The sequence below is a fragment of the Emys orbicularis genome, chromosome 1 (assembly GCF_028017835.1).
Source record: "Emys orbicularis isolate rEmyOrb1 chromosome 1, rEmyOrb1.hap1, whole genome shotgun sequence".
NCBI lineage: Eukaryota > Metazoa > Chordata > Testudines > Emydidae > Emys > Emys orbicularis.
Window position 1 is genome coordinate 156,704,171 of NC_088683.1, and position 22,872 is coordinate 156,727,042.

At 49.0% G+C, this 22,872-nt stretch overlaps 1 protein-coding gene across 1 annotated transcript; it reads left to right on the top strand.

Moving 5' to 3' along the window:
- The first annotated feature begins 5,607 nt into the window (after nucleotides 1-5,607).
- TRIM45 (tripartite motif containing 45) lies at nucleotides 5,608-22,316 on the top strand. The gene is made up of 6 exons (XM_065423353.1): nucleotides 5,608-6,083; nucleotides 9,243-9,976; nucleotides 11,512-11,641; nucleotides 16,929-17,043; nucleotides 18,916-19,042; nucleotides 22,165-22,316. The coding sequence occupies exons 1-6, from the start codon at nucleotides 5,608-5,610 to the stop codon at nucleotides 22,314-22,316; spliced, it is 1,734 nt and encodes a 577-aa protein (XP_065279425.1).
- Nucleotides 22,317-22,872: the final 556 nt, after the last annotated feature.

Below are 22,872 nucleotides of genomic sequence, written 5' to 3' on the forward strand. Positions count from 1 at the left end.
GGGAAGTTTTTAACCTAAGCTGATTGAATATAAGCTTAGGGGGTCTTTCATGCGGGTCCCTACATCTGTACCCCAGAGTTCAGAGTGGGGAGGGAACCCTGACATGGTGGCAGCACGGTGGGATCATTTTGAACCAGAAGCACAGACCTCAGGATATTAAAGGGACATTTCATTTTTTCTTTTGGCTGCTTGAAAGCCAGGAAGGTTTTTTTTTTAAAGGACACTTTTTTTTTTTTTAGATGAGAGCAGCTGGAGTTTTTTTTTTTCTTTGCCTGGAGGCAGAGTAGTTAAGTCCTGCAAGAAAATTCATAAGCTAAAACAAAAGATAATCTAACGCATTTCCTTCCTATTACTTACTATTTCTGTAATATTAGATGTATCATTTCAGTAGGAGCTGGATTACTTGCTTGGTCTCTCTCTTTGTCTCGGAGAGAACAACACACACAGCACAAAGCAAAAAACCTTCCCCCACAGATTTGAAAGTATCTTCTCCCCTTATTGGTCCTTTTGGTCAGGTGCCAACCAGATTATTTGAGCTTCTTAACCCTTTACAGGTAAAGGAGGGATTTTATGCCACCCTTAGCTGTATGTTCATGACACCTTGTCTTTATTTAATTTCATTTTATTGATTTCAGACTAATTCTCCATTTATCAAGATCATTTGGATTCTAATCCAGTCCTCCAAAATGCTTGCAACTCCTCCCAGTTTGTTGTCACCTGCAACTTTTATAAGCAGATTCTCTACTCCATCATCCAAGCCATTAATGAAAATATGGAATAGTACCAGATCCAGGACAGACCCTTGTGGGACCCCACTTGATATGGCCTCCCAGTTTGATAGCGAACCAATGATAACTACTCTTTGAGTACTGTCTTCCAACCAGTTGTGCACCCATTTTGTAGTAATTTCATCTAGGCCACATTTCCCTAGTTTGCTTATGGAAATGCCACATGGAACTCAATCAAAAGCCTTACTAAAATCAAGATATATCATGTCTATAGCTTCCCCACTATCTACTAGGCCAGTAAACCTGTCAAAAAAGGAAATCAGATTGGTTTGGCATGATTTGTTCCTGACAAATCCATTCTTCTAGATGGAACTGCATCTACTCACCTGACATATGTTGGGTCAGCTCAGTACACAGCAACCCACATTCAGCATCATGACAAGTCTTGCACAACTTTCCACAGTCAGCACAGACAGTCACTGATCCATATTGGTCTTCGGCTACCGATTGTCACGAGCACAAAGCAGCAGCGGTGGAACCTGCACAAAGCCAACTGGGAGAAATACAGCAAGACACTAGAATGGAGTGTCGTAACAATACTGCCCCACCACATCCCAACAGAGCGGGCTTACTGGCGTTTCTGTAGAGCCATCTACAAAGCAGCCACCAGAGCCATTCCCCATGGCTATCACCCTGTGTACATCCCCTGCCTTGAAGAAGAGTGTGCCGCTCTGCTCAAGCAGTATGAGTCAACCAGTGACCTGGACGCGGCGAACCACTTAGTCGAAGTTTTGAGCTGTGCTTGTCAAGCCAGATGGGAGGAAAAGACCAAGAACCTGGACTTTACTTGTTCCAGTCAAAAATGCTGGAGTTTACTTTGTCGCCTTGAAGTAGCCCAGCAACCACTGACACCAAGCTGATCATCTGTGAGCGCTAACCAAGTAGCCAGTCACCTCCTTCATATGGAAAAGACAACCCTGGAAAAAGAAGTGAAGAGTCGAGTCCAGAGCAAGTGAAGGGTCTTCCGCAAGCAGCACAAATCCGGAGCTTGCCCTGACCCTTTCACAGTTCCTGAGCTGGACAGAGTGCTACATAACACCAAATCTGGCACTTCTGCTGGCTATGACAACATCCTTCCAGGGCTCCTGAAACATCTTGGCCCATGCACCTGCTCTTGGCTGGCTCAATTCTTCACAAGGGTCACCAATGAAGGAAGACTGCTGAAAATCTGGCGTATGTCAAAAGTCATCAGCCTGCCAAAACCTGGTAAAGACCCAAACCAGGTATCAAGCTACTGCCCAATATCGCTGCTTTCTGTGTGTCTCAAGGTTCTAGAGCGCCTAATTTTACAGCGAATAACACCAGAGGTGGAGAACCTGTTGAATGTGGAGCAAGCAGGCTTTTCACAAGGTTGAAGCACATGTGACCAAGTACTTGCACTAACCCCATTTTTTAAAACAGTTTTCAAAGAAACCTGAAAAGAGGCACTATTTTCCTTGGCCTCACTGCAGCATATGATATGGTATGGCACACAGGTCTACTTGTTAAAACGTCAAGAGTCCTCCCCCATGGGTTACGGATGCCATCGAACTGCTACTCCAAGACAGATGGTTCAGGATGCATGTGGGTGAGAAAACAAGTACTTGGAAAAAACAGATGAATGGGTTATCCCAGGAGTCTGTTCTAGCACCAAAATAAATGGTCAGGGCCTGAATGCATAAAAGGAGTTAGGTGCCTAAGTCCCATTTTTGGGACCAGTGCGATGCACAAAACTTCTGCCAAGCCCTATAGGTGTCTAAAACTGACTTGCATCTGACGAAGTGGGTATTCACCCACGAAAGTTCATGCTCTAATACGTCTGTTAGTCTATAAGGTGCCACAGGACTCTTTGCTGCTTTTACAGATCCAGACTAACACGGCTACCCCTCTGATACTAAAAGTGACTTGGCGCCTATGTTTTTGCATTAAAAATTCCCTGGGTGCTTATGTTTCTGCATGTGGGCATGCACACTGCTGCCTCACTCCAGGTACCCAGGCACCTATCTTCCACCAAAGCCCCAGAGTCATTCACAAACCGAGAGAAGATAAGCATTCGACCCCCTAGATCACAGGTGGGCCTGATCCAATAGGCATGCTCAGGTGGAGTTCACACAAAAGAGGTTGGGAGGTGGGGTGGTGAGGAAAGAGAAGGAGGGGCTTCCTCAAAACTTTTAGCCCAGTGGTTGGGGCACTCACCTGGGAGGTGGAAGACTCCCCAGTTCAAGTCTCCCCTCCACCTGAGGGTGAAAAGGGATTTGAACAGGGCTCTGCCACCGTTTGGGTGCATGCCCTAGCTACAGGGCTATGAGATACTCTGATGTGAGGAAAAAGAACGAGTACTTGTGGCACCTTAGAGACTAACCAATTTAGTGGCTAAAACCCACTTCATCGGATGCATGCAGTGGAAAATACAGAAGGAAGATATATATACACAGAGAACATGAAAAAATGGGTGTTGCCATACCACCTCTAACGAGACTAATCAATTAAGGTGGGCTATTATCAGCAGGAGAAAAAAAACCTTTGTAGTGATAATCAGGATGGCCCATTTCAAACAGTTGACTAGAAGGTGTGAGTAACAGTAGGGGAAAAATTAGCATGGGGAAATAGGTTTTACTTTGTGTAATGACCCATCCACACCCAGTCTTTATTCAGGCCTAATTTAATGGTGTCAAGTTTGTAAATTAATTTCAATTCTGCAGTTTCTCATTGGAGTCTGTTTTTGAAGGTTTTTTGTTGGAGTATTGCGACTTTGAGGTCTGTAATCGAGTGACCAGGGAGGTTGAAATGTTCTCTGACTGGTTTTTGAATATTATAATTCTTGACGTCTGATTTGTGTCCATTTATTCACCCCCCCTCCCCCATTTGTTAAACTTTTGAATACCTTACAACACCCCAGGGGCGCTGGAACAATTTGCATAGTGGGGGAGCTGAGAGCCATTAACCCAACTGTAAAGCCTGTATATGATGGGACCCACTTCCAGCCAGGGGGTGCACAGCAGTAACCCCAGCACCCCTAGTTCCAGCACCTATGCAGTACCCCGAGCCAGGCGCCCCCCAAGCGGTAGCCCTGGATTGCCTGCCCCTACATCCCGCCCTGTATACAGCTCTGCAAAGCAGCCCCTGAACTGTGTTTGTGCTGTCAGCTCTTTGGGGAAGGACTAGCATCGGCCCAGCTTTAACCCAGCAACCCCGTGCCTGGGGTCTCCGGGGTACGGCTAATACCGATCTCCTGCTCGCCCGGCAGGGTGGCTCTGCCCTTGGCGCCCGGAGAAGCTGTGCCCGGGGAGGGCGGTATCTGCGTGGGGGTCCCTGGGTGTCTCCCCAGGGCAAATGTCGCTAGCTCGTGGGGCTGGCACCGAGCCGGCTCGCCATGCAGGCAGCGCCACTTCCCCTGGGAAGCTCCGCGCAGGTGCCAGCTTCCCGGAGAGCCCCCGGCCCGCCTCTCCCAGCTGAGCGGGCGGAGGCCCGCAGCGTCCCCATGACTTTGCTCAAAGTCCTGCCACAAGTGGGGCCGCGGCGCGATTTCCCCCGAGACTCCTGGGGCGGGCGCCTGAGGGGGCCCCAAGGGCTCCCGCTGCAGAGAGGTAAAGGGGGGGGCGGCATTGGGGCAGACACGGGGCTGGCGCTTCCCAGACCGGACAGCGGCGGGCGGAGCAGGGACTGGCCTGGGGGCTGCGGGGTGGCTGAGTTGGGTTGCGCCGGGGCTACGAGCGGAGACTGGACCCCCGGGCCCTGCTCACGCCGCGCGGCCTTGGCGCTGCTGGGTAAGTTGCGCTCCGGGGCTGGGGGCGGGCGGCCTGTGAGAGGGGCCGGACCCAGCCACTGCCCCCCCCCCAGCTCACAGCGCGGGGCAGGCAGGAGCAGAGCACCCCCGGTACCCCCCGAGAGTGTCCCCGTGACCCCGAGAATGCCCCCCCTCCCCCGACAGCGCCTCGGCACCCCGCCCTCGGTAGCGCCCCTGTTCCTGCTCTGTGAGCGCCCCATACCCCCTCCTGAGAGTGCATCATACCCCCACCCTAGAGTGCCCCCTGCCCAACAGCGTCACCTTGAGAGCGTCCCCTGTGCCTCCCCCAAGAAGGGCTCCATACCCCATGCCCAACTGTGACACTGGGAGATCCCCCCATACCGCCTCGCCTGACAGCACCCCACCCAACAGCAGTGCCACGAGACAGTCCTTGTACCCCCACCATCCAATAGCGATGCTGCGAGAGCAGCCCCATATCCTAGCTTGACAGTGCCCTGGCTGTACCCCCCACCCAAGAGCACCTCCCATGCCCCCTTTGAGCATCCTCAACCCCCTTGCTGAGAACACCCCTATGCCTCCTGATAATGCTCCCCTAACCACCACCTGGTAGTGATGGCAGAGGAGTGCCCACTGAGAGCACCTGCTGTGCACTTTACAGTAACACGGTGAGAGCAACCCTGTACACTCGATAGTGACCCCGTGAGAGTGCTCCCCATAGCTCCCACCCAAAACCACCTCCCATACATCCTGCCTAAAAGTGCCCCCATATCCCCAGAGTGCCCCATGTACCCCCACCCAACAGCGATGCTGCGAGAGTGACCCCCATATCCCCTACCTGACAGTGGCACCACGAGAATGCCTGTCCCCCCCGAGAGCGACTCCGTTTCCCCCACCTGGCGGAGATGCTGTGAAAGTGCCCCCCTCACTTGCACTGGGATGCTTGGAAAGGGTCGCTAGAGCAGGCCCCATCCATGCTGTGAGGGGGGTTGTCTCGGGGCCATGCTGGACCCTTTCATGGCAGCCCTGGCATTTTTTGTACATAAATTGCATGGATTGGATTTTATTTTCATTCCATAATTTGAATTTCAGAAGATGTCCGACCCACAAGAGCAGCAGCGGCAGTTTGGAATCATGTCCGAAATCCCTGGTGAGGTCAGGGGCCTAGCCAGAACTAGGTGCCCATTGTGCACAGAGCTCTTCTTGGCCCCCAAAATCCTGCCCTGCCTACACACGTTTTGCATGGCCTGTCTTGAGCAGCTGGAACCCTTTTCAGTGCTCGGCTTCCAGGCGGAGGATTCAGACTCTACCTCAGATGCGTCGTGGCTCCAGGATCATCATCAACCACTGCTCAGCGTCCTTTGTCCTGTCTGTGACACAGAGGTGGATTTGCCACCAGGCGGCATTGATGACTTGACCACTGACCACCTGGCCATGAATGAGGTGCTACTGGAGACCCTGCAGGCGCAAGGCCCAGGAATGCTGTGTGACCTCTGTGTGGATGGGGAAGCCGTGAAGCACTGTCCCACCTGCAAAGCCAATCTCTGCCACTTCTGCTGCCAGGCTCACAGGTATGGGAGGAAGCACCAGAGGCAGAGAGCAGATGTGTAACTAAGCCCTTCCAGGCATGAAGACTCCATTGCTGTTTCTGGCCTTACACAAGCATATGTAATATATATACGGTGCCACCTGTCCACGCATGCATGGTAACCAATTAGGCCAGAAGTGTCCACTTAGGTGTTCGGTGTCTGATTTGAGCCTGATTTTTGGAAGTGTTGAGCACCCACCACTCTAAAGGAAGTGAATGGGAGGTGTGGTTGCTCAGCATCCTTGGAAGTCAGGCCCTGGATGTCTCAGGTGGGCCCCAAATATTGAAACACCCAAATTAGTGAACAACTGTGAAAATCGTACAGTGCCTTGCCCATTGTGGCCACGGTTGTCAGGAGCCTGCCCACACATTCTCTTCCTCCTCATAGCCCAGGTGGGGACAAACAACAGAGTGGACCGTGTGGGAGAGCTGCACTCATCTACCTAGGCTGATCTGGTCCAGAGACACCATCCACCGGTCAATAAGTCCAAACTTTGGTAGATGCTCCAACAGACATTTGTTTATTTTACATTTAAGTGAATGTAGTGCAGCAGAAAAATAAGAGATTGACAGCCCTGGAGACTGAAACCTGCTGTTCCCAGAGCAGGTATAGCCAGGGCATGGCAGTGCAAACTCCCTGCTTATCCAGCCCTGTTCTGGAGGGACCCCAGCTCGAGAGGAGAGAGGGCAGTTCAGCCTCCATTGGGCCTTCAGTCCTTGGCCTGTCTACTGAGGTTGCCTGCAAAGAGGCAATTTTTAAAGCAATAATTGTTTGTGTGTATGTTTAAAAGTTACTTCTGGGTGAATTTGAGAACTGGTGTGGAAAATTTCAGCCCTAGAGAGAAAAGGGTAGTGTTGGGCAAATCCTGATGTTAGCGTAACTACACGGCTTACTTCCAGTCAACTCTGTCCATGTATATACGGCTCCTGAAACTGTTCCATCTGAGTGTCCACAAACATTCATGAACGTATCCTCATAGCGCCCTGCAAGCCAGGCAGCCAGTAGCTGTAACACAAGCAAATTTCCCTTTGCTTTGCAGCATTTAAGGCAGTTGTAGAATGAAGCTGCAGTAGAGTGAGTGAAAACTGAAGAGGTGTCAGCGGGGGGGGGGGGGATGTTTCCAGGTGAGGTTTGAAAAGAGCTGAAGAGATGAGGAGGCAGAAGTACAGGGTGGCTGCTACAGATGTAGGTGCGGCAGAGGAGGTTCTTGCATCAATAGTGGTGTGACTGTGTGAGGAGACAAAGAAGTGCAGTGCTAGGGGAGAAAAGAGATGAGATCTGTGAGGCCAGCTGGAACATGTACATGGTTGGTGGGGACTGGAAAAGGATCTGGTTTAGAGCCATTTTGGCAGCTCTAGACTGGCCAGGGAAGTCCCCTGGCTGGGGTAGCGCTCTGGGCCTGTTTCCTCCTTGTTTAGTGCCCTCCAACGTTGCCAGAATGCTTCAAAGTGTCCTTTGCATTACCAAGAATCAGGCTAGCTTCTCTACTGCCTCGCCCATGTGTAGACACTTATACTTGTGCAACAGGGTCTTGATTCCCAGTCGCCCTGCACTTTGTACAATCAGTTACACCAGGGCAAAATGTTACTACTCTACCTGGGTAATCTCTTACACCAAATTTGACTACACAAGATGCTGGACAGCAAGGAATTGAGCCCCAGAACGGCAGCTTTTCATACTGATATAAATAGCCATCAAAGGACCAAGGGGCAAGGCAGTAAAGAATCTAGCCTAAGGGGCCTGACTCCAGTCTCATCTACTGATATCACTTTTACACTGAGGTCACTCCATTAATATCAGTGAAGCTGCTCCCGATCTATACTGGTGTCAGATCAGGCCCAAGGAGGACCACTGGGAACTGGGTCATAGGGAGCCAATGGAGTTTTGTGAACATGGGAGTGCTGTTGTCATGCTGCTTGGTGTACCGGTGTGGGATTTCAGCAGAGGTGACATCCAGGGAGTGTTACAGAAATGGCACAAGGTAGCTGTGCAGACATAACACAAGTGAGAGCAAGAGAAGAGTTCAAAGAATGAGGCAAAAGGAGAAGTCTGAGAGCGCCCTGCTCTGCCCTGTGGCGGTTTTGTGCTGCTCAGGTGGTGTAAAGCAGCTCTTGAGCCATCTTGCTGTCTCCTGCAGGATTTCCCCTGCATCAGAGAATCCTTGGCTGGTATAGAGCCATCTTAGCATATCCTACCCCTCCTCAGACACTCACCCATTGGTGTAGGGGGTATGGCCAGTGGAAGGAGGCATGGCTAGGACTCCCTAATGCCCTGTGGATCCCCCAGCTGCTAAATGTCCCCTGGGGGCTGTTGGCAGGCAACGTAAAATAGAACAACCTTGAGACTGCTTTGCCGTGTGTTTGGTACTGGCCTGGCAGCTGGATGGCCCCAGGAGCTTTCTGCCCTGCCCCCACCTCAGCTGTGCTAAGCAGGAACAAGCCCTGAGTCTAGAAGAGAGATGGCATTTGGATTTAAGAATATTTAGTATCTTACCATAGGTCCTTGTTTGACTCTTGCCTGGTCCTGATCTCCCATCTTCCCTTCAAGGGTATACGAGTTTTTGTTCGAGTGAATAAAAGGCGGGTAAAAAGAGACAGATTGACAGGTAAGGAGCCTGACATCCCCAAGTCATCCACGGAAGAGGCAGTGGCTGAGCAAACTTACTCCATGCTGCCAAACTTACTCCATGCTGCTGCCTGCCAGCCCTCACCTGGTGGCACCCACCACCTTCCTGCTGCACTCATCACAGTGGGCTCTGGGGTCATTGCAGCTACCCTGCTTCTGGCAGGCTCTGTAAAGAGAGACTACCTGTACTAATGGTGTGACAGCTACCCCCCTGGTCCTTGTATAACATTCTCCCATCTGAGAACAGCATTGTCAGCATGCAGAGAGCAGCTGCTAATTAGCACAAAGTGGGGGCAGCCTTGTAGATGATGTCATCTTTCATGTGGAGGTGTGACTCAAGGAGATTAAAGATCCCATCATGCAACATCACCATCTATTGAATCAGGCTGGAGTATCATATGTTGTGGCTTGTGGTCCATGCAGGTCACAGTGTGTGTGGGGGGTCATCGACTGCTCTGTAGGAATCTGCGGGTCACATGTTGCAAGCCCAGGTTTATCTCTTATACTTCCTTCTAGGAAACAGAAGAAAACAGCTTCCCATGCTGTGGTGGATCTAGAGGACCTGAAGGGCTACAGCCGGACTGAGAAGTCCATTCTGTGCCCTTCCCACCCTTCAGAGGACCTGACGCTGTTCTGTGAGCAGTGTGAGCAGCCTGTGTGCCGGGATTGTGTGGTGGGCGAGCACCGGCATCATCCATATGCCTTTACTGCCAATGTCATCCACAAGCATGGAGATTCCATGCGGGACCTCCTCAAGAGCACCCACCTGCACGTGGACACCCTAGAAGGGGCCCTACGCCATATTGAAGGAGTCAGCAGTGCCATCGGCAGTCATGTGGAGGCAGTGGCTGGGGAGATCCGCACATTTGCAGACGGATACATAAGGGCTATTGAAGAACACCGGGACCGGCTGCTGAAGCAGCTGCAAGACTTGAAGGTGCAAAAGGAGACCCTGTTGCACTTACAGAAGGCACAGCTGGAGCAGCTGCTGATGGACATGAGGACTGGGGTGGAGTTCACTGAGCGCCTGCTGACCAGTGGCTCAGACTTGGAGATCCTTATCACCAAGGGGGTGGTGGCAAGCCGGCTGAGAAAGCTGAACAAAGTGGATTATAGCATCCACCCTGGAGTGGAAGATGGGATCCAGTTCTCTCCCCATGAGAAGGCTGGCCAGTGCTGTGGCTATGAGGTTTTTGGGACCATTCTCAATAAGGCAGTTGATCCAGCCAAATGTGTCCTGCAAGGGGAAGGTATGGGGACAACTTGATTCTGATTGACCAATGATAAAATAAAAGTGGGAGGGATTGGGGTGAACCCTACAAAACCCTATTATAGATGTCATTCCTTAACTGAGGGTCTGCATAACCACCCTGGGGGCAGCCCTAGAGACCAAAGACCATAGTTAATCCAGAATAGGTACAGGGCATGCAATAGTAGGTAAAACTTCTTTCCCATTGCTTCTTTTTCATTGTCCCTCATCTCTGAACTGGATAGACAAACTCTGTGGCTGAGCAAGTAGTTCAGTCTCCCTGGTACATGTAGTCCTTGGCCTCTGCTGAAACTGACCACAGTGGGGACCAGTTAGTGCATATTGTAATGTAGACAACTGTCCACCAAGAACTTTGTGAAACTGTCAGATGCATTTCATGCAGGCCACTGAGCATCTGTCAGATAGCACTAACTTTGGGTCACTCATAGCCTGGGCTAGATTTAAGAAGAAAGGTTCCTTGTCCCATTCTGCCACTTCCATATTGACTACAGTTGGAAGTGTGGCCTGCCAAGATGACAGCTCCCAGTATGCAATGCTCTGTCTTGATCGAAGTAGAAGGTCACATTGCACGATGGGACATATCATCTGCAGTCTCCGCCTCCATGTTAAAGAGGGGGAATGGGACTGTATTGGGCCCTGGACAGCAGTTAGGCTATCCCTATCCTATAGATTTATTTCACTGTACATCTCTAGTGTCACTGCTTTTTAAAAGAAGAAATAACTGCTATTACATTTCCTGAAGCAGACCGGTGGTCATTTTACACTGGTAAGTCCGGGGTTGTGTTCTTTAGTCTAGGATCCTCTCTTGCCTGTGAGCTGTAACATATGAACTCTGTCAGGGAAAGGGAGGGAAAGAACCATGGCTGTCCCAGCCCTTTGCAATCAAAAAGCCACTCGTGTGCAAGGCCAGCATCCTATAGAGGCAGCTCACCCCAAAAGCCCTGGTCTCTGCTGCAGCCCCTTTACACCAACAATGGCCCTAAGGGACTGGAAAACCAGTGGAACCAGCCCTTGGAGAATATCTCCATTTCACGGGGGAAATCCTGCTTCTGTAGAGCCAGTGGAATGGCTCTGTATCCGCAGGGTGTATATTGGGGGTGTAGCTGGGTAAGGGGATGAGGCTGGAGTGTCCTTGCACTCTGGCTCTTTTCAGATGTCACCGTGTTCACTTCAGAGCTGAGCCTAAATTAGAGCAGCGCTTGTTCTGAGGACTGAAACAATCGCCAGCCGAACTCACAAAACAAGGGACTGCAAAGGAGTGTACAGCCCACTTCTGAGCTGCACCTTCCAATCAAGGCACACTTGCCATCTGTGGGAGGACTTGGCCAGCAGGACACTAGAAATGTGTTTGGTTTTACTTTTCATGGAAGGGGCTCAGCGAAGGGGAACCTTATAAAATCCTGGTTAGACAGAGTGAAGTACAGTGGGGGTGTTGGAAAGCTGCTGGCTGATATCAAGCGTGTCTCTCCCCAGTCCTGTTTGGAACAGTAAGGGACAGTTTGCTCTGTCTTTCAGATCTCCACAGTGCCCGTCAGAGGCAGCTGGCCAGCTTTACTCTGCTGTGTAATGATGCATCGGGAGAGCAGATGGGGAGAGGAGGAGAGCCCATCCGGGTCATGATCATCCACAAAGACAAGAAGGACTGGTTGGTACCTTCCCTGGGATGGCCAGAATGGTTTTGTTTGCCTTCTGTCTTGCTTTAAAATCTCTGCTACAGGCTTCCTCATCCCTGTCTCTATGTACCTCCATGTTTGCAGTCCCCTGTAAGTAAAGAGCTTCCATGGGCAGGCCAGGACTTACAGGGAGAATGGCACAATGGTGCTTCACCCAAGAGCTGTGGGCCCAAGTGCAGCCCTGAGGTTAAATATGACCTTATGGAGGTCTAAAACAGAGCTACCACCTCATGATTTTATCACAATATTTGGGCATTTTTAAAGGCATAGTGGGTGTAAATCACTCTGATCTGGCAGCATTTTACACCTGCTGCACACTGGGTGTCTGCACATGATCCAGGGTAACAGAGAACGAGGACTTCTGTTTCTGTTAACACCTATTTAAATTAAATGAGTGATTAACATTTTGTATAAAGGATGCCTTTGTTCAAGCATCAGTAATCTCTGTCCTTCAGTTAAGGTGACTGAGCTCAAAGGAAGCTTGGAAGCCTTCCATGAAAACCAGAGAAGCCCAAACTTGACATTCCAGGTATTACTAAGACAAAAACACAAGCAAAAAAATTTGTTTTGAAAGATGCTTTGAGGCCATCTTTGATATCAAAAAGCAGCAAGAAAGGGCACAAGCCCAATTTAAAAAAAGCTTTTGCGGGTCACCTTTAAGAATGTAATCTGCTCCATTTTATGCAAGTTAGGTACAAGCAAGGGCAAGTTGCCAACATGGCCATTGTTTGGGTGTAGAAGAGAATATAATGCTAAAGCTCTCTGTTATAGGGAAGAATAAGATCAGTTAGCATTCAGGACTCCAGTTTTTGCCATATATAGTCTGTGATGGGGTTTATGCCTTGATACAGGGCAACACCACAACAGTTGCAGCATAGTCAAAAATCAGATAAAGGATAGGGAAACAACACTATATACATAGCTATCTGTTGATCAAGGAGCACTGTCAGAGGACATGTCTCCAGTCCTTCCTCCTGCACTCTGCATCAATCAGGATGAATGAGATGTGTATACCGCAATGCTTAGAGGGGAGAGAGGGGAGTAATTTTGTCTGGGGACAGAGGTGGCTGAAGTCAAATTAGCGTGATTTTTCATTTCTGTGTATATATGATCACTTCATCCACTGCTGAAATCCAGTCACCCCTAGGGTGAGATAGCAGCTATGTAGTAACATAAAGCAACACTTATAACACAGTTTATGACAGGAAGTGAGGTAGGCGACTGTATTCAGTCGAACCAATAGGGGAAAACCAAACCAAGATTTCGGAAAGATTATAAACGGTCATGCTTCAGGGCACAATCAATTCTAATTAATGGTGGTTAGGAAGAAATTTTCCCCTGAGCAGGCTGTTCCATAATTGCCTGCTGCTGGGTTTCTTGCATCTTCCTTTAAAGCAGAACAGTACTGGCCACCAGCAGAGACAGGCTACTGGACTAGTTGGACCACAGGTGTGATTGCGTATGGCAATTCCTATGTGACTACCTCGTGATTTCACTGGGATTTTCGCCACCTTGGTTCCCTGTGAAACCAGAATTGGGTTAATTTCATAAAGGAACAACCTGCCAGTAATGATCAAAAATAGGGTCACAATGTTAAAGATAAGAGTCATAGGCCACATCTTGGTTCTTAAGTTAGATGACTCAGCCCTCTGCCCTTCTTGTGCCTGCTGCTTCCAAACTGGCTTTTCTGCAAGCAGCTACTCTCTGAGACTGAGGCCTGGTCTATACTACAGAGTTAAGTCGATATAAAGTGGCTTACAGCAATCTAATTATGTCAGTGAATATACTGCAGCCTTGCTCCTGCCGATGTAAGTGCCCTACTACGCTGACATAATGACTCCACCTCCATGAGAGCCATAAGGCTTATGTCAGTGTAGTTGGGGTGATGCAGTGTCTGTGTAGACATAGACTTACTTACATGGCTGTTGGCTAAAATTCTTGTCAATTTCATAGCTCCATGCTGGAGCTATGAAATTGACAAGAAAACCGCTCACAGGGCTGTCACCCTGCGGCAGGTGGGGACTCCTCACTCCGAGCTGGGCTGCCGCCCAGACTCCCTGGGTCCCAACTCCTCATTCCCAGCCAGGCTGCTCCCTGGCTCCCCATGCCTGGCTCCTCACTCCCCGCCGGGAGCCCAGGCTCTGGGTTTGGAGCTCCCCATTGAGAGCAGTGGTGGGGCAGCTGTCCCACTCCCAGCAGGGAGCTGAGAGCCAGGGTGGCTGCCCTACTCCAAGTGGGTAGTGGGGAGCTGAGAGCAGGGTGGAGACAGCCAGGCTCCTGGCAGGGAGCGGGAGCTGAGAGTGGGAGGAGAAGCTGGGCTCCTGACAAGGAACTCCAAACAGAGCTGAGAGCCTGGGCTCTCAGCCCCCCACATTGCCTCTCTTAAATCAGTGGAGGTGCTCCTGGTGAGGACGCACACCACTGACAGAAGGAGGGCCGTGATTCACCACAGTGAGTGGTGGCTGTAAGTCGACAGCAATGTCAGAGCATCATCTGTAGGTCGACTTAATTTTGTAGTGTAGATATGCCCTGAGAAGTGACACTGTTTCCAATGCCTCTTATCTTATGGGATAAGATGTCTTTCCTTTTCTCTTGTATTTTTCCTCTGATCTCCTCTCCGTCTTTGTCCCCTCCCTTCCTTGGCTCCCTTCCCCAGTTCTTCTCCCACTCTCTCTCTTCCATGTTGAGATGATAGTAGTAGTTGTAGGGTCTGATTTAAATGTTTACTCTGGCTGCTTTGTTGCCACTTCAGTGATTCAAAACAGCTGTAAAACCAGATTAACTGCAGAGTGTCACAAAGCAGCAAGAGTGTACCAGTTTAACTGGGCCCATATGTCTCATGAGTGATGCACTGCCGTGCCACCACTCAGATATCAGATGCAAATAGAGTTGCTGGCAATCCCACTGAGACAGCATGTGCCTTGCTGTCCCAGGTACTGGGGGACAGTTCTGCAGAGTGAAATGATCCTTACAAGAGCATGGTCTGAGAAAATTAATAGATTCAGAGATTCCAAGACCAGAAGGGACCATTGTGATCATCTAGTCTGACCTCCTGTATAACACAGGCCATAGAACTTCCCTAAAACAATTCCTAGAGCAGATCTTTTGGAAAAATATCCAATCTTGATTTAAAAATTGTCAGTGATACAGAATCGACCACAATCCTTGTTGAATTGACTAATTAGTCTCATTTAAAAATTTGCACCTTATTTCCAGTCTGAATTTGTCTAGCTTCAACTTCCAGCCATTGGATTGTATTATTTCACTGCAAGATTGAAGTGTTCTTTATTAAATATTTGTTCCCCATGTAGATTCTTACATACTGTAATTGAATCACCCCTTAACCTTCTCTTTGTTAAGATAAATAGATTGAGCTCTTCGAATCTGTCACTATCTGGCATGTTTTCTAATCCTCTAATCATTGTCGGGTCTCTTTTCTGAACCCTTTCCAGTTTAATCAACATCCTCCTTGAATTGGTGACATCAGAACTGGATATAGTATTCCAGCAGCAGTTGCACCAGTGCCAAATATAGAAGTAAAATAACCTCTACTCCTGTTCAATATTCCCCTGTTTATGCATTCAAAGATTGCATTAGCCCTTTTTGCCACAGAGTCATACTGGGAGCTCACGTTGAGCTGATTATCCACCACGACCCCCAAATCTTTTTCAGAGCCACTGCTTCCCCAGACAGAGTCCCCCATCCAGTAAGTATGGGCTACATTCTTTACATCCTTGATGTATACATTTACATTTAGTTGTATTAAAACACATTGTTTGCTTGTGCCAGCTTACTAAGCAATGCAGAGCACTCTATATCAGTGACCTGTCCTCTTCCTTATTTACCACTCCCCCAATTTTTGTGTCATCTGCAAACTTTATCAGGGATAATTTTATGTTTTCCTCTGGGTTATTAATAAAAATGTTCTAGCGTAGGGTCAAGAACTGATCACGGCAGGACCTTGTTAGAAACACACCTGTTTGAGGATGATTCCCTGTTTATAATTACATTTTGAGACCTATCAATTAGCCTGGTTTTAATCCATTTAATGTGTGCCGTGTTAATTTTACATCTTTCCAGTTGTTGTACCAAGTCAAATGCCTTACAGAAGTCTAAATATATTACATCAATGCTATTACCTTTATCAACCAAACTTGTAATTTCATCAAAAAATATGTCAAGTTAATTTGACAGAATCTATTTTCCATAGATTCATGTTGGTTGGCATTAATTATATTACCCTCCTTTAATTCTTTATTAACCAAGTCCTATATCAGCTGCACCATTATCTTGCCTGAGATCGCTGTCATATTGAAAGGCTTATAATTAACCATGTCATCCCATTTACTCTTTTTAAATATTGGAACAACATTAGCTTTCTTCCAGTCTTCTGGACCTTCCCTGATATTCCAAGACTTATTGAAAATCAACATTGATGGTCTAGCGAGCTCTTCGGCCAACTCTTTTAAACTCATGGATAGAGATTATCCAGACCTGCTGATTTAATGAGTAATGTCAGTGCTGATGTACATTACATCCATGACTGAGTGGAACAGTGAATGCTTGTCAGGGAGAAGAGTGGTGTGGTCTCCTCAATGAAAGCTTCAGCTTTTCCATACTGGCTGCAGGTGATGTCTCCATCCTCTCCTGTGTGGCCCATGTTTCCAAGCACTGTGATGATACAGCTCTGAGCAGGGTTTTTTATTGTGAGAACTTGCAGTGGATACAGCTTGCAACATATGCACAATCTTTTGGACTGGCCCTGCTGCTTTCCAGGCTCACTAGTAAGAGTGAGAACTGGTCTTTAGCCTTTGCCCGTAGGAACTGAAAAAGCTCAAGTTTTCCTTCTTAAGGTCAAGAGCTTTGCCACTTCCTCTTGCATCCATGAAGTAGGAAAGAGAAGACTCCTGTCTGAAATCCAGATGATGCTCTGACATTGCATCTGTCTTCCTCCCTCTGCTACAGTTTTTCTGCTTCTCCTCTTTCAGTACTCACTGGGTTGTTGCAAATCATTGCAGTATAACTGACTTTCTTTGATCTCCTTCATATGGTACTGTGGCCTCTGATAGCAGGTATGTGTGTGAAATCTACAGCACATGCATCATCATTCAGGGGTCTTTTATACATGTACATTTTAGATCCCCGAACTGGGGCATGGGGTAAGAAGCTTCCTATAAATCTAATCCACAAAGTGATTACCAATTAGATCAGTTTTCTACAAGTTACTGACCTTGTTTCCCTCTCTTTTTGTATTTATAGTATAATCAAGCCCAGCGTGTGTGATAAGAGGGATGGGACTTACCACATTTCCTACATCCCTGAGGAGCTGGGCACATACACTGTCTGCATCTGTGTCAAAGGGCAGCATGTACAGGTAACCTTACAACTCACTGTGATTGATGTAGCTCAGGGGTTCTCAAACTTCATTGCACCGCAACCTCCTTCCGACAACAAAAATTACTATGTGACCCCAGGAGGGGAGACCAAAGCCTGAGCTTGCCCGAGCCCTGCTGCCCCTGGTGCGGGGACCAAACCCCAAGCCCAAAGGCTTCTGCCCAGGTGGGGAGCCTGGAGCCTGAGCCCTGCCACTGAGGGCTGGAGCCCCCGGGCGGCAGGGCTTGGGCTTGGGCTTAGGCCCCAGGTGGTAGGGCTTGGGCTTTGGCCCTGGGCCCCAGCAAGTCTAACGCCAGCCCTGGCAACTCTATTAAAATGGGGTCGCAACCCACTTTAGGGTCCCAACCCACAGTTTGAGAACTTGCATAAGGGGCAGGGCAATAGTGAGTCAAGCCCAGTGAGCTATTCCCATAGGTAACCCCTGCATCTCCTAGCTCCATCTGCTCTAACCACAGACGCTTTCTTCCTTCTCTGTTATGTAATAGGTATTATTCTGTCGGTACCCCATCTGCATGCCCTGTTCTACCCAGTGGAACTGAGGAACTTGACTCATCCCTTGCACCAGCTTTTTCCCCAATTCCCACAGCACCTAGTTAAAATCATTCCCCCACCTGCCGATGTCTCCCAATAAAGGATCCTCCTGCAGCCTCCTGGAAAGCACTCCAATCCTGGCCCTTCCAACTTTGCTGCAGCCTGCTTTGGCCTCTCTCAAAACTCCCATGATACCCAAGCTCCCCGCTGATCTATTGCGCCTCCCCGCTGCTGATTCCCTGGTCTGCCTCCTGCTGCCCACTCAGCCCTGGCTGATTCCCTTTCTAATTATCTACCCATTATCACTACCAAGTTTTTAATTGCCTTTTGTGAGGGATTTTGTCAAAGGGATTTTGAAAGCCCAAACAAACGATCATCAGTTCTCCTTTATCTGCTATTTTGGCTTGCTCAAAAAATCTAGTAGATTGCAGAAGCTGGGTTTTCGTTTGTGGAAGTCATGCTGGTTTTTCCCTTTCACATTTTGTTCCTCTGGCACAGTGGTTCTCATACTTTTTTTTTCGCGGACCGCTTGAAAATTGCTGAGGGTCTCAGCGGACCACTTAATGATCTTTCCAAATGTTGTTTGTACCGTTAGCTAACTATTGTAAAGCTCTTTGGATAAAAGCTCTATATAAAAAAACTTAATAATAAACTTTTTTTGTTCTACAAATAAAAGTACACAACACATATTTTCATATCAGTAGTCTTACCTTTCTAATGCGATGGATGTGCCCTCTCTCGCCCACCGCCGCAGCCCCTGAGCTGGGGCTGGGAAGGAGAGGGGGGTTTCCCCCGCCACAGCAGCCACAGAGCTGGGGCTGGGAAGGAGGGCCGTCTCTCCCCGGCAACTGCAGCCGTGGAGCTGGGGAAAGTTGCCTCTTTCTGTGGCCGCCGCAGCCCTGCATGTCCCAAATTCCCCCCACCCCTCTTCTCACCCCACTGTTCCCTCCCACCTGCCCCGTATTCCCCCCAAGGCCACCACCTCACCTTACCTGTGCGTCTTCTCCAGGATCCAGGTATCTAATTAGTGGAGCCATGCCTGCGCAGCTCCACTAATTAGGTGGGTGGCCCTTCATTCTCTCGTGCTCACACCTTAGAGGGAACTATCCACGGACCACCTGAATTGAGCTCACGGACCACAGTTTGAGAACCTCTGCTCTAGCAGATTTGGTATTAAAGTCAGGTTCACTGGTCTGTAATTGCTAGCATCACCCTAGTAATTTTTTAAAATTTCGGTACTTTTGACACCCTCCAGTGCCCTACTACAATAGCAGGGTATGCTGGGCACACGATTGTCTCTCTGTTCTCTTCTGATCTGCAGGGCTCACCATTCACTCTGACTGTGAAGAACAAATTCCGCAAACACCAGGGTGTGTTTCATTGTTGCACGTTCTGCTCTAGCGGAGGCCAGAAAGCTGCTCGCTGCGCTTGCGGTGGGACCATGCCAGGTGAGCACTAAGGCCCAGATCCTCATAGATTCCAAGGCCAGAAGGGACCATTGTGATCATCTAGTCTGACTTCCTGTGTAACACAGGCCATAGAGAAGATCCAAATAATTCCTAGAGCAGATCTTTTAGAAAAACATCCAATCTCGATTTAAAAATGGCCAATGATGGAGAATCCACCATGACCCTTGGTAAATCGTTGTCAGGGACCACAGGTCTTGAACATTGGTCCATAGGGCTCTTAGGCACCAATAAGTTCAGACGTGCCACCCACTGACTGCTAATGGTCACCAGAACTAGAAGCTGAACTCTGACAGAGGACTCCAGTCCTGGGATCTGACTGGCAGAACTCTGGGGGTCCTGACTGTGTCCTTGCTTGTATTTAAACAGCACAGGAACAGGAAGTTGTCCATGCAGCTGGGTTGGCTCTGCTTAAGACTATTTCCCTTGTACTACCTGCTTCTACTGCCTGACTCTGATCTCCTGGTAACCTGACCCTGCCTGCCTCCTGGCACCTAACTGTCAGTTTGCCCTCTGGCCTATCTCAGACTCTGATCTCCTAGTATCTGACCTTGCCTGGCTCCCGACTCCCGCTCTGACCACTAGGTCAGACCACCCATCGCCTGGTCATGACAGTTGTTCCAAATGTATGCTATATTTTCTGTCTGAATTTGTCTAGCGTCAACTTCCAGCCACTGGATCATGTTATACTTTTCTTTGCTAGGCTGAAGAGTCCATTTTTGAATATTTGTTCCCCATGTAGATACTCAAAGGTATTCTGGTGCCTAACTCCCACTGAAATTGAAACAGTTCTCCCAAAACTGTTTGAGCCAAGAGCATTTATCACATCCCCTCCCCTCTCACGTAGCACTGTGTTTATAATCACTATGGGCCCACTTCAGCCACGGCATACACACTCTTGACCTTGTGGGGCTGGAACGCTCTGAGCTCTAGCTCTATACATGATCCCTGGGGCCTCTTGAGAACATTCTTTCAGAGTTCAGCTTGGTCACTCATTTCATCAGCGCTGGTTTCCATGGCCCTGCACAAGACTCATGTTTGTCTTTGTAAGGTTTGCCTGTTGTAAAAGTAGAAATGACTTCTTCCATCCCCCATACTTGACATGTAGACAGCTCTGGCAGGAGCACACTCCCTGTCCGCAAGGTCCAGGGGTGGTACAGGCTGGCACGGTGGGATTCAGCAGAGCTAAGGTTCGTGATACATCGCAGGCAGTGCGAAGAGCATGAACAAGAAGGTGTACGTTTCTTAACAGTGGATGTCATCATGGTTCTACAGGCTCCAGCACTCCCTCTTCACACCGTGAGCTCTGCTCAGCAAGTCCAGCTGAGATAGACTCCTGGAAAAGACTGGTACACACTTCAGGGACTAATGCACCACAGCCAGTATTTGCAGTCACACCCCAAACAGCGTTTTCAAAGCAGAATAGGATTTATTAGTCAGCTGGAACAAAGCACTGGAAGTCCTTAGGTTAGCACGGAGCAATAAAGTTTAAAGCATAATCCATTCAGGTCAAGCCAGAGCAATTGACCAGCCAAGCTGTAGTGAACTCCATTTCCAGGCTCTCTCTCTCTCTCTCTCTCTCTCTCTCTCTCACTTCCTCAGTCAGTTCCAGTAGAGTCCCAGCCTCTTCCAGAAGCTAGCTCTTTAGTCCTGCTGGACACATCTGTCCTTTGTTCTCCAGGCAGGGCCACGGGCAGTTCACAGCCTTCCTGGCCAGAGCTTCCTGCTGTTGAGTGTCAAATCATGAGTCACTGGAGCGTGCATTGTCTCTCTAGACGCCTTGTTGATCTGATCTGGATCGGTTTCAGCCAGTGCCTTAATGACTCTTGGTATCCTGCTGTTAATTGATTTATCTCATTAGACTGATTTAACACTTGGTAAGGGTTTCAGAGTAGCAGCCCTGTTAGTCTGTATCCACAAAAGGAACAATAGTACACAACACAAGTACTCCTGTTCTTTTAACACTTGGTAAAGCAACCCACATCCTTTCATGTATTTATACCTGCTCCTGTATTTTTTGCTTCATACGTCTGAAGAAGTGGGTTTTAGCCCACAAAAGCTTATGCCCAAATAAATTTGTTAGTCTCTAAGGTGCCACAAGGATTCCTCGTTTTTTTTGCTGATACAGACTAACACGGCTACCACTGAAATCTATTCCAGCAGTTTTCAAACTGTGGGTCGGGACCCCAAAGTGGGTCTGGAATCTGTTTTAATGGGGTCACCAGGGCTGGTGTTAGACTTGCTGGGGCCCGGGACTGAAGCCTGAGCCCCACTGCCCAGGGCCAAAGCCCACGACCCACTGCCCAGGGCGGTGGGGCTCAGGTTATAGGCCCCCCACCCGGGCTGAAACCCTTGGGCTTTGGCCCCCTCACCTGGGGCAATGGGACTCAGGCAGGCTCAGGTTTCAGTCCCCCCCTCCTGGGGTTGTGTAGTAATTTTTGTTGTCAGAAGGGGGTCGCACTGCAATGACGTTTGAGAACCGCTGCTCTATTCATTCCACCCGGACAGGGAGGTGACACACACACCTTTGTCTCTTAATCTGCCCTGAAAACAAACTTAATCCTCTCCCTCCCACCCCCCAAGTGAGTAGCAATGCAACATATGGGGGGAAACTGAGGCATACATAGGCCTCATAAAAATATTTTTTAAAATTTCCCTTTAATCACAGGAGTAGTAAACCACTGGAACAGTTTACAAGGGCCATGGTGGATTCTCCACCAATAGCAATTTTTACATCAAGAAAATCTGCTCTAGGAATTATTTGGGGGCAGTTCCATGGCCTGTGTTATACAGAAGGTCAGACTAGATGATCACAATGGTCCCTTCTGGCCTTGGACTCCATGAATCTATTAATAGCTTTTTGTTGGGGATTACTAAGGTGGTCACCCGTGTTTTGTCCCTGTTTGGTTGAAGGATTCTGGCCCTGCCAGCCCAAAGCAGGAGCACCTCATTGTATGTGCCATGCCCTCTCAACAGGGCTCTCTCCGGCTGTCAGCCAGCTGGGGGCTGGGGGCACACTCAGGAAGTCACTAGCAGCTGGAACTGTCTCTATGCTATTTTCAGCAATGCTAATGGTGTTTCTCCTCTATCCTTGTTACGGGTAGGTGGGTACCAAGGCTGTGGTCATGGTCACAAAGGTCACCCCGGCTGTCCCCACTGGTCCTGCTGTGGCAGAGCAATTGAAAACTCTGAATGCTCAGCTGTGCCACCTGGTGAGAACTTGCAGAGAAGCCTGCTCAAAACTGTGGCGCTCTGACTGGCGGGTAGAGTCTCCTAGAGCTCGGGAGGTCTCCGCTGGCTGGGACTCAGGCCTAAACCAACAGAAGTGCAGCGACTGTCACGTGGCCGTCATTGCCAGGGAGCACCTTACCGAGATACAGAGCTGCTGTGTGGGCTGGAAAGGGAGACATGTTAAAATAAAAATGTGCCTTATATTCCATCCTGGGGCTGTGTGTGACAAGTTATTTCGTGTACCGTTGGGGGAGCCCTGGGAGTCACGTCACTGACTTCTGCACAGTGAGGAGAGAATGAGGAATTCCATAGTCAGTCTCTAAACTCCATGCCTGGGAGAACAGACTCAGAGAGGAGATATCAGCACAAACAGCTACCTCCTAGAAGAGGGTCAAGAGGGTCAAGGTCTTGTTCTGTGGGGTCAATGTTCCCTTCCCCTGCTCCATTCTTAAAGGATGGTTACAGTGAGGCCAAAGATGCTGATTGTGTCACATTCCAAAAGGTGTTCTGCACGTGTTTAGAAAAGGCTTGGCTGGTTACATATTTTTTATGCCTCTCTGTCCAGCCCAGGGCTAGATCCT

Excerpts from the sequence above, each read along its gene's own strand:
- TRIM45 (XM_065423353.1), top strand. The coding sequence starts at position 5,608 with ATGTCCGACCCACAAGAGCAGCAGCGGCAGTTTGGAATCATGTCCGAA. Across the intron at positions 6,084-9,242 it reads TTCTGCTGCCAGGCTCACAG|GAAACAGAAGAAAACAGCTT; the intron begins GTATGGGAGGAA and ends ACTTCCTTCTAG. Across the intron at positions 17,044-18,915 it reads TCAAAGGGCAGCATGTACAG|GGCTCACCATTCACTCTGAC; the intron begins GTAACCTTACAA and ends TCTGATCTGCAG.